The following is a 12,242-nucleotide window of genomic DNA, read 5'->3' on the forward strand; positions in this document are numbered from 1 at the left end:
GAATCCATACCCAAACCCGTCATAAATGTAAAAAATTACTTTATGTTGATATGTTATGTTATTTTGTTTGATAACTGTCATGTTAATAAAAACTACCATTGATATATAAAAGATCAACTAAATCATTCCGTCTAACAAATGTTAAAGTGAGCGTATTATTGGATAATGTATTACAATTGTTCTTAGGGATGCAAAAAACTTCTATTTTTTTATTAAAAAAAAAAAAAATCAATACAGGGACGGGGATACCCGAACCCGTCGAGGACGGAGATGAGATTCAATTTCTCATCCCCGTTGGGTATGGGTAGGGTAACGGGTAAGTATACGAGAATCAGGTATGAGGACGGGAAAGGTAAAACCCGTCCCCACCCCGCCCCATTATGCCTACTTATGCATACACCTCTCTCCACCATCCCTATTCTCTTAATCCCTTTTGATTTCATATCCTCTTCACCTGCAGCACTATATTGTGGTTGTAGAGAATTCATGTTCGTAACTCTACTAGAGAGGATTGAGATAGACGTAGAGAAGAGTGAGAGAGGATCCAAATTGGAGTACAGCTTGTAATCGACTTCAATTTTGTCCAAAGCTTAAAATGATATCAAAGTCTATTCAAGAACCATTCATTATGCCACCTTTATTTATATGTTCAGTCTTGGATGTAATGAGGATACGTTTGAGATCCTATATTGACTAGCTATATGATGGCTAAAGTAATGATTATTATAAAGTGAGAGACATTACTCATCCCATGAGCCAATTTTTAGGATTGAGTTTAAAAGGATGGTGTGCAAGTTGATGCATTTATGAATGAAACTTTATAGAGTAACAATTTATTTTGATCTTTAAAAGTGTAAGACTCAGAATGAATGAAATTACAAATCCATTCTTGAGGTTGTCTTCTATTAGTACTTTTATGGACCAAACTGACCAACATAATACACATTTAAAGACCAAACTAACTAACGAAAGACACTTAGATTCGTGAATGGTATTGTAATTTTGATAGTTTTAAATTATAGTGACAATGTCTCACATTCAAAGACAAATGATAGTTTACTCAATTTTTTGTTATTACAGTGTAGTTTATAATTATATAGCAATGCACTCCTTTTATAAAATGGATTACTATGAAAGTAATTGAATAACTTCGAATTGACAAAAGGGCGTGTTGCCAATCCTTATAAGAAGGTGGTGATTGATAGTGCATATGCAACACAAGCCAATCATTGCAAGTCATGCAGACTCTAGATACCATTCCCACCGATCTAAAACAGGACTCGAATCATAATCAAATATTCCAAAATACAAATTACATAAACTATATTGAACCTCAGCTAATAATTCAAACTATATCAAATTCACCGCATAAGTAAAATGATGAAAACTTCCCAACAGTAATGGACTGTGGTGCAAAAACATCAACACATTCATAATGTGACGTGTGTCTGGTATTTCAATCAAATTTTCTAAAAAAAGCCTTGTGCAGTCATACATGTCATCTAACTAAAAATAGAATTCCCACTTGAATATTTCATACCTTGATCATCTTAGAGTCTTCAATTCACTGTATACCTATACACTTCAATCCCGCTATGGCAGGAGCTCTATAGCACTAGGTTGAGGTTCCCCTTTTGCATAGTGAGAAGATACAGTAAACCAAAAAAAGAAATACAAAAGGATACAGAAACTAGATTTTTGGACACCCATTTCCATTCAAACAATACAAAATCTGACACAAACGAACAATCTAAAGCACAACTAACAAAAGTTGTCAAAGACACTAACTAAATCATCGTATATTCAAATACTTACAAGGGTTTGCTCACATCACCAATCCAATCAGAATATGAAAAGCTTCAAATCTGTCACAAACTACCTGGCAAAACCACAAAAATTGATTACCTAGAGAAAATGAGAACGTCACAAAATCTTCTAAGAAAACATTTGGTGGGAAAATGAAGTGGTTGAGATATCCACCATACCTTTAGTTAATTAAGACTCGTTGAATCGTTGGTCTGCAGGAAGTTAGAACCGCAATTGTTCAACTCAAAACACACAATGGAAGTTAGCTAAGTGCAAAGCTTTGTTGATGTCTTATCTTGTTGAAGTAAACAATGCATCGATCTGATCCTCGATCATATTCACAAACTTCCTATATGCTACGACACAACCCGCCTATAAAATTCATTGAAGTCAAGACGGAAAAAGAGAAACTTTAGATCAACATGCTGCTGCACAGGCAACTGAGAAATGAAATCCTCTTGCAATGATGAATACTCCTTAGATATTGCATCCAGATCTTGTTCCATTTTTTGGAGAAAAACACCAGCGTGTTTTGTTATGGCTTTTCTCCCATCAGCAATCCAGGATTCTTCTTCCGATGACTTATCAGTCGATCGCTTCCGTGTTTTCTTCTGGTCTCGAGAGGACAGTGAGGACTCTGTGATTCTGAAACAAACAGATGATCAAATGTTAAACATGGCAATATGGGGAGAAGAAATTGAGGAAGCAGTAAAGAAGAAAAGTGTGATCAATACCTTGCTTGCAACTCGTGAATGCCTTCGTATAAAATATCCGCATGGCTCCGAAAACGTAATATAAGATCAAATATTACTATTAGTGACTTGTAAAGGGACTGAGAGAGTTCTCCAAGGAGAGATTTCTCTACAATCGAATTCATATATTTCTCATGAGCTGCAAGTAGATCATCAAGATCCTTGGCTACTTCCATCTCACTTAAAAAGTTAGACCATGATATTTCCAAGACTTCAAACATTATATAATATTGCAAGTTTGAAATGAAGTGGTTAATTTCAACCCAAAGAACTTGGCAACGTCTCAATGCTGAAACTAGCTGCATCTTAACAGCATGTTGCAATCTATTAAAGGTATTAGAAGTTATGCAGTTTGGTTTCATGGTCTTCCAGGCACCAATAAGTGCATGTTCCACTCTCTTAAGCTTCCATAGAAAATTAAAAATTCTTAAATACCTCGCCATCACAGACTCTGTGAACACAGTATCTAGTGGAACTCTTGCATCATATTCCAGAGAGAATACATCCCAGCCCCTATCACCGCTTTCATGTGGCATCATTTTGACCCTGAGCCTATCCAAAATATCAGGGTCATCATACTGAGCATTTGACGCCCGAATTGCAGTTTCCAGCAAACCTGCAAGTTTGAAAGAGCTTATTGTGTTCGCAGGCACAGAAAGTTCAGGCCCAACAATATCCATTAGATATTGCACAAAATCACCTTGGCCAAGCAACAAATACCGCTTAATCGCAAGACAGTGCTCTTTGAATTTATACCTCTCATAAATTACATCCAATAGATGCTTATCAATTCTTTTTGAAGCTTCATCAACCAATGACTCAAGGGTATCAGTTTCCCCGTAACCAAAACCACCACGTCTTGCCATTGCCCCTGTATCTTCAGTCGCGGCACGAGCCCAGCCACGGTCCTCACAGCAAACACGGAGAAAATTTATGGACTTTCCAGTCCTCAAAATCCTCTGAGCAAGAGAAGCCGAAATAAAAGAAGGAAGCATAGCATCATAGAGCCGATATCCCTCTCTCCAAAGCGATTCAGCTTTCACAGGCTGCCCAACAATGAAAAACTCAACAAAAATATCTTCCAACTCCCCTTCCAAAACCCACCTCTTCACCATTTCAAAAAGCGGAGAACACACACGCCGAAGCAACCTCTTCATAAACTCATGAACCATCGGATCCCCATGTCTAGCGTGTAAATGAATCGCACCTGCCATCGCCCCACCTCTCAAAACCCTACACTTCTCAACCAAATCCGCCATCAACTTCATCTTCACCATCGGCTCAGCAAGCCAAACCGCCAATCTCCTCAAAGATAAATAATTCCCGGAACTCACACCCTCAGACAACAACGGAATCGGATTCGAACTCTGAGCCTCAAGCACAGCCAACAACTTATAATAATCACTCAACTCATCCTGCAATGCAGCACAAAAAGCCTGCCCAACCGTCCCCACATCCTCCGCGGGAAACCTACCCAAACTCATCTCAATAAACCCAACAACCCTCTTAAACAAAACCCCTAATTCACAAAGCTTAAAAACCATACTAGAACTAGCCCTAGAAACCCTAATTGAATCCAACAAAACATAACCATCACTCTCTTCATCAAATTTCACATACTTCCCATCCACACCTTGACAAGCATAAATCACATCAGTCACCATAGCTTCCTCAGTCACATCATTCTCTTCCTTTATCAATTTCACATATTCATTAAACGCTATTTCGCGACGATTCTTGGGATCCCTCGCAAGAATGACAACACCATCATTAAATCCATTATTTTCACCGCGCGGTTGAACGTTATTCTCCGAAATCGTTAAATTGGGAAGAAGAACGGAAGGGTCATTCGATTTAGCAGCGGATTTACGATCTTGAGAGATAATATTGAAGAGATGAAGTAGGGACCACTTATTATCGATATGAGTGGCTTTGGTGGAGAATTTGGTGTAAAGGTCAGCGAAGGAGAGGGCTTCGGAGGAACGACCATCGGTGGCGAGACGGCGTTTGATGGAATCGGCGACGGCGGCGGAGTCGGGGGTGATGGAGGGGGTTAAGTGGGAAGAGAGAATGCGGTGAGCGTAACGGAGGGAGTTTTGGAATTGAGGGGAGTTAGGGTTTATGGGTTGGGAATTTGGGGGGAGATTTTGGGAGAGGAGGTGGTGGACTAGGGCTTTCACTAGATCTGGGAGTTTTTGTTGTTCTTCTTCGTCGTCCATTGTTGCCGCCGGAGAGTCAGATGAAACGGTGTCGTTTTGAGTGTGGTTCAGAGTGAAAGAGAGAGAGAGAAAGGTTTTTTTTGATTTTTGGGTGGGCGCGGAAATGATTTTCTTTTTTGGGTTAATGGCGGAAAGTGAATGTTTTATTGCAGGTAAGTGTGATCATGGAATTGAAAGTACAGGTAGTATAAGGGATAGGTGATTATTGTCATTCAAATTGCAAATATATTTTAAGTTTCAATTTCTTTTTTGTTATTTTGGGGATTAAATTGAAATATACATTTGATAATCAACATGACATATACGAGGATCTCGTAAAAAAAAAATATATGAGAATTATTTTTTATGTTAATCCTCCAATTTTTATGCAGAAGTATTTTAATCATCGTTGTTCTATCCAAAAATTAAATTTAGGTTCTTCTAGATGTAGTAAAGCGGTTTGGTTTTGTTCTTGCGAGAAAATAAATTTGAATGAATAAAAATTAATTGGTTTGTTTTTACAACCTTCTCGTGAAATTTGAATCAAACTAAATTGATGAAGATCATATTAGATTTGATTTGCTTCGATTGGGTTGATATTTTTATTTTAAAAAAGATAAGATTATAACTTATTTTAAAAATCTATGATAAAATAACTTTTATAAGAAATTTAAAATTCATTTAAAAAACATGACATCACTTTTATTAGTAACAAAACAAATAATGTCTAATTTTTTTTTTTTGGCATTACATTAATCCAAAAGGAGTCGTATTAAGCCTTAAGTGTCGCACTTTAGAGTCTTTGGATGTATTGATCATGTACATGTGTCTGATACCAAAACGAAGAAGCTGGAAAATAGGAGCATAAGTTAACGTGTTTTGTTGGAAGTCAGTGAGGATTCTATAGCTTATATGATCATAACACAAAGTTTGGTGTAGAAACTACATAAAACAATTGTTAAGGGCTTGACTAATAAGACGAGACTAAAAGTTTGGTGGAGACAGGAACAATGAGAAAGATGACACTAATGATAATGAAGGAACTTTTATAAGACCGATGAGGTGAGGCTGGAAAAACCAATGAGAACATCAGTGTGAGACTCAAGTAAAAGCCAGGTTGGCTAGAAGAATATGTTAAGAGACATTGAAACAACAAATGAAGAATAACACACCTACCTTAGTCACTTTTACTCAATTTGAAGATCATGTGCACTTTGAATATGCAGTGAAGAATCTCAATTGGAGGAGAGCCATGGATGTTGAGATGAAAGCTTTATAGAGAGAAATGAAACTTGGCATGACTACACTTTCCGGTGGAGCTAAAAAAATGGATTTAAATGGGTATTTAATACCAAATATAATGAGAAAGGAGATGTTGAAAAGTACAAGGCACGGCTAGTGGCAAAACAATACTCCCAAATACGTTTAACGAGGTGTTTGCATTAGTGACAAGATGGAATATCATAAGAACAACCATTGTTGTGCAAACTATTAGAGGTTGGAGCGTATACTAGTTAGAGATGAAAAGTGTTTTCCTACATGGAGAGATCACAAATACATTTTATGTTGGGAACCATAAGGGTTATGTGAAGAAGGATAGTAAGGATAAGTCTACAAGTTGAAGAAAGCTTTGTATGGTTTAAGGCAAGATCCCAAAGCTTGGTATAGCAAGATTGAAAGCTATTTTCAAAAGGAGGGATTTGAGAAGCGTACCTCCAAGCACGCGGGGGCGTAGCCTTTCCTTGCCAAGGGGTAGCCTTGGCTACCCAAAAAATATATTATTCTTCAATTGGTTGGTATATATTTATATCCTGCTGCCCCAAATAATAAATATTAAGCCATCTCAAACAAATTTAGTTGTCGAAAATTAACATAAGTAAGAAAGTAAAATTATTAATACATGATGGATAAATTTATTTATATTGGTTTGATACTTCTGCTCTCAATAATAATTATGGTGAAAATTTTTTCAACATTAAAAGTTATTAAGACAATAGTCATAAACAAATTAAATGGACATTCAGTTTCTTGCAAATAATCTATTTGTTTACATCAGAAAAAACATTATTAATCTATTTAGTAAACGGCCAACTATGGGACTAAAAACATTTTTATCCTTAGATTTAACATATTCATTTTAAAAATATTTTACTATTTCTTTATAATTGGCCCCTGCGTAAATTTTTTGCTAGCTTCGCCGCTGCAAGCACGCTTCTTTTTTCTTCATGAAAACGGATTTGAACGATGACTTGTTGATTGTTAGTATTTGTGTGGATTATTTAATCCTCATGTGAAACAATGCGACCATGTTCATGGATTTCAAAGAATTTATGAAAAGTATATTCGACATTACTACTCTAGGCAAAATGAGTTATTTCTAAGGGGTGGAGGTGATTCAGAAGAATGAAGGAATTTTCATTTATCAGATCACGTATGTTGAGAAAATATTGAGAGGTTTCAAGTGAAAAATGCGAATTCACAAAAAAAAAAAAAAAAAACTCCATTGTGCCTGGATGCAAACTGTCAAAAGAATAAGGAGACAATATATATAGTTCATGTTACCAACTACAAACAAATAGCTGGAATCTAATGTATTTGACTCCAACCATACATGACTTAACGTTTTCAGTATGCTTGATCAACAAGTACATGGAAAAGCCAATTACGAAACACTTGCAAGTTATCAAGAAGATCATGAGATACTTGAGTGTACTGTGAAAGTTGGTATTTGGTACAAAAAGAGTGAAGCTGATGAATTAATAACATACACTGATAGTGATTATAACGATGATGTTGATGATAAAAAGAACACATCAAATAATGTGTCAGCTGTCATTTCCTGGTCAACTTAGAAGCAACATATAGTTACACTTTCTACCACTGAAGCAGAATTTACAGTTGCTGCATCGTGTGTTTGCCAAGTAGCGTGGTTGAGAAGAATAATCGAGATATTAAATTGCCGTAAAATTTGTAATACGATGATGTGTGACAATAATACCTGCTCTAACAACTACCACATCCTCTATTAAGGGTGTCCATATTTTGAAGGCCTTCTCGACCGACGAACATTCATCCTCCTATTGTGCCTAGGATTAAAGAAGTTTTATGGCGGCCTCCTTTAAATGATTGGATTAAATGCAACATTTATGGTGCTACAAATAGATGATGTCCTAGTTCTTATGCATGTGGTGCCATTTTCAGAGACAACCAGGCTAATGCCTGGGGTGCTTCTCTGTTAATATAGATATCTCCATTCCTCTCAATGCTGAGATTACTTGTGTCATGAATGCTATTGAATTGGTTTTTCAGAAAGATTGGATGGATGCATTTATGGATTGAGTCTAATTCACAACTCATTGTTCAAGCATACAAGAATTATAGCCGTTGGGTTAATGCATCCAACTTAGATATATGAACTTTATTTTTTTTACTCTTTAAAGAGGGCGATCATTTGTGCTAACTTAATGGCTCTGCTCTAAAAGTGCATTTTAATGGTCTGCATTGGTGGAATCAAGTCACTGCTAGTATCTCTGGTGACTATCATAAAAATAAATTGGGTCTCACAAGATATTAATTTGTACCTAGTTTGGTACCACCTACATCTCTAAATACAGGATGCCATCGAGTATATTGCTGGAATTAATAAAGTTGTTTATAATATTAACTTTGTTGAAAGTTGATATAATTTTTACAAATTTATATCATTCAAGAAAAAAAAAGTTGATTAATGTTTTTATTAAAGTATGACTTAAATATGTTTTTAGTTCCCTAAATATACCAATTTTCATTTTTAGTCCATTTTTTTTATCAAATACCTTCTCTGGTCTTTTAACTTAGAATTTTTTAACAAGTTAGTCATTTTATTTTTTTGTAATAAATTGGTCATTTAAGTCATAAAATATTTTCACCATTACCCTCCCTTCAACAAACTCAGATAAAAAATGTTTATGTGGAAGTTTAATGTTAAATTGGTGAGTTCTAATTTACTGCTTTTAAAACTAAGATACATAAGCATGGTTCTCAAATTCGTGAGTAGACTCGTACGAGTGTACGAGTCTAGAAGGCAAAAATGAGTGGAATCACTCATAGAATTGTTTTTCTGCTAGACTCGTACAAACTCGCATAGAATCACGAGTCTATGACGAGTTTATGATTGAGTTTTTTTAAAAAGATAAGTTTTTTTAAATAAAACCCAAAAAAGCTCAACTTGAAAGGGAAAAAAAACATAAAATCTTCTTTTCTTTTTCTACCTCACTCTCAATTTTGAAACAAAACTCTCACTCTCACCAAAGATGGAAGAATTCAAGTCACGCTCACATTCTTCGACGACATTTTCTCCTTCCTTCATTGACGACGTTCTCTTGTTATGTGTCAAAATATTGTGAAAACTAATGTTGTTAATAACGATGTGCAAAGTGGCTGTGGAGGTTTAAATAATCCAAGTCAGGTTACGGTTAATGATGAATAAGGTGTTTTATGTGCGGTTGAGTTTGATGGTGATGGTCAAGATGTTTGTGAAGATGATCGGCGGCGAAGCTGATAATATTTTCACGAGGTGGCCACATATAAAGAAAAATATTTTTTTAAATAAATTAATAGTAAATTTAACAAATAAGCAAAAAAAATTGTAATAACTATTATGTATATAAAATATACTTCATAAAATACACTTAAAGCAACAAAAACGACTTATAAATGGTTGATAAAAGGTTATAATTTACTAAAGCGTTAATAAAAAGTCTGTTTTTACAATAATAAAGGGTTAATAAAGTGCCGTTAAATCTCTTTGAGCCAATGGTGATAAAAAAAATCTTGGGAGGAAGTGATAGATTATTGTTGTTGTCATATTTTCATTGTCAACCAAGGAATATATATATATATATGTACTTTTTTGTTCATCCTCCAGTTCCTAAAAGACAGGATTTCCAAAGTTTAAAAAGTAAATAAAATTAGATAGAAAAGTATTCCATCTAAAATCAAACTTGGGTAGCCAAATATATATTATAAGGGATAGCTTAATATAAAAATAAACCTACTCATTTAAATTTTTCATATACTCATATATTTTAAATTGACTTTATTATGGAGTTTGAAATAAACCTACTCATTTCTACCACCTACATATATTTTAAAGTCAATTTTGTTTTTTCATATACTCATATGAGTTTACGAGTTGAGTCTACAGACCATTTTCGAGTATGTGTAGACTCGTGAGTCTGACAACTTTGTTTATAGGTGCATTATTCAATGTTGTACGGGAATTTTTAGAAAATCTCAATATCCCACCAAGCATAAGGGAATGGGCCTGTAATTTACCTTGCGAAACAAAAGTGATACCTAGCCATCCATAAGTTAAATACCAAAGTTGACCGAAAAAATAAGTGATCTCGATCTTCCACTATATCACAACCAACCGAACAGAAAACATCCATATTTGCCAAGATATGATGTATAAACAAGTTGTCTTTAGTTGCATAGTCTATTTAGAAACAACCTCCACGCAAAAATACTGACTTTGAGCGGGACCACTTTAAGCCACACAACATGATTAAGACCACCATTATCAACAACTTCAACAACAGTCAAATAATTGCACGCACTTCTAACATGTACCGTTGGGAGGAATGAAGCTTCCAAACCCTCAACGCAAAACATACATCTTTGCAACAGTGACTAGTTTATTTTTCGTCATTTCAAATAGTCTGCTAAACCGAATATCTAGAAAGGATCCAACAAGCCACGGATCCCTGCAAAACAACATATACATCCCGTCTCCCACCACTCTTTGAATACTGTCTAACAACCACTGCTCCTCAACCACACCTTTCCCTGTTCAAATATGATTCAAGTTCTGCCACCAAGCCGATCCCCCACTTTCTCCTAAACACAACCTTCCACCTTCCTCTCCATGCCTCACACTCAACACTTTATACCACAAATTCTCCCTCTCCTCCAACACCAAATCTTCAATCTCTCTCTATATTTTTTTTTTCAAAAATTATTTGTTTTAGACAAGGAGGTAACACATAAACAAAAAAAAATAGCTTTAATTTTTCTTGTTTGTTAAATCTCTATTTTTTTAAGTTGAAATAATCACACCTTTAGAGTATGTTTGGATCCATGGAAAGATAAGGGAAAGAAAGGATAGGGAAAGAAAGTGAGTGCATACAGTAGTTTCCCACCCTTTAGCAGGACTAAGAAAGGATAGGGAAAGAAAGTTTTGAGGTGGGATCCATGCTCAAAAACTTTCCGCAGGTCCAAAGACGAAAACAAGAAAAATGCACCAACTTCATGAAAAATGTCCAAAATAGCCTTGATGTAACATATTATTTGCATTGTGCCATTATTTTAGGCATTAATGTGGTGCTGGTGCATAGTACATGCTAGGCAAGTTATGATTTTGACACATACTCTACAAATTTATTCTCCCACCGTAAAAATATAATTAAATTGTTTTTTTTGGAGAGAATTGTTATATCTAAATTAAAATATATTTTAATGTGTAGATAAAATATTTAATTTAAAATGACATATGTAGCCAAAACTTTTTAAGGATGTAATTGTCCTTTTACAAATATACACATCACTCTTTTCTTTCACTTTCTATTCACTTTCTCTTATACCAAACAACTAAAAAGATCGTCTCACTTTCTACTATCATTCTTTCTTTATACTTTCATTCCTTTCACTTTTTTTCCTTAAACCTTCTTCTCCAAACCAAACATACCCTTAATGTTGCTTTGTCCTTTTTTTTTTCTTCCTTTTTCTATTTTTTCTTTCGAGTTTTCTTTAGAACGTGTTTAACGGGGCAGCGTACTACCCACTTTTCTTTGAATCATGCCAACTGCCAAACTTAGTTGAAAAAAAAAAAACAATTATAGTTAAATAAACTACACTTAGCAACATTTGTAACAAAAAACACTTATCACTTTCCTTACAAATCAGTTTTAATTAAAATTAATTTTAAGTAATCAATGCATTAAAAATCAATTCTTATCAAAGAAGAATCAAACATACACTTATAATTAAGCTGAACTATCCAAACGATTTATACACTCTAATTAGGACAAATAATTTGATTTTTATTTTTGGTAGATAACCAATAATTTGATTAAACATGGTATTATTTTATTTTTTCCCGATTTCTGAATAAAAAAACTCTATTCTCATTAGAATCACACGGTTAAAAAGAAGGAATTTGTTTTTTAAAAAAGTTACCCTTTCATTAACGGAAAACAAATGTAAGAAAAATTGATGTGAAAGGACAAGAAAAAGGTTGTAAAAAGAAAAACCTAAAAAGAATAAAAAAAAAAGAAAAGAAAAGAAAAAGACAATTAATTGTGTTTTAATTTTTAACTTTTTGTAATTTTAAACGTCGCGTGCGGGAAGAGTCACAGGACCACCCTTGTTATCTTGGCAACGTATCGTTGAAAAGAAAAATAGCAGAAACAAAAAAATTACCAAAAATTACTTTTTTGTTTCCAAA

General features: G+C 34.6%; 1 protein-coding gene across 1 annotated transcript; it reads right to left on the reverse strand.

The window, feature by feature from the left end:
- Positions 1-1,269: 1,269 nt before the first annotated feature.
- On the reverse strand, positions 1,270-4,933 carry LOC11437941 (gamma-tubulin complex component 3). The gene is made up of 3 exons (XM_003625244.4): positions 2,541-4,933; positions 1,986-2,451; positions 1,270-1,879 (listed from the first exon to the last, which is right to left on the reverse strand). The coding sequence occupies exons 1-2, from the start codon at positions 4,775-4,777 to the stop codon at positions 2,163-2,165; spliced, it is 2,526 nt and encodes an 841-aa protein (XP_003625292.1). The 5' UTR covers positions 4,778-4,933; the 3' UTR covers positions 1,270-1,879; positions 1,986-2,162.
- Positions 4,934-12,242: the final 7,309 nt, after the last annotated feature.

Source organism: Medicago truncatula, chromosome 7 (genome assembly GCF_003473485.1).
Source record: "Medicago truncatula cultivar Jemalong A17 chromosome 7, MtrunA17r5.0-ANR, whole genome shotgun sequence".
Classification (NCBI taxonomy): domain Eukaryota; kingdom Viridiplantae; phylum Streptophyta; class Magnoliopsida; order Fabales; family Fabaceae; genus Medicago; species Medicago truncatula.

Bases quoted from the DNA above. Each gene is read 5' to 3' on its own strand.
- LOC11437941 (XM_003625244.4), bottom strand. From the start codon at position 4,777: ATGGACGACGAAGAAGAACAACAAAAACTCCCAGATCTAGTGAAAGCC. The intron at 2,452-2,540 runs GTATTGATCACA...TGTTTGTTTCAG, and splicing joins ATTCACGAGTTGCAAGCAAG to AATCACAGAGTCCTCACTGT.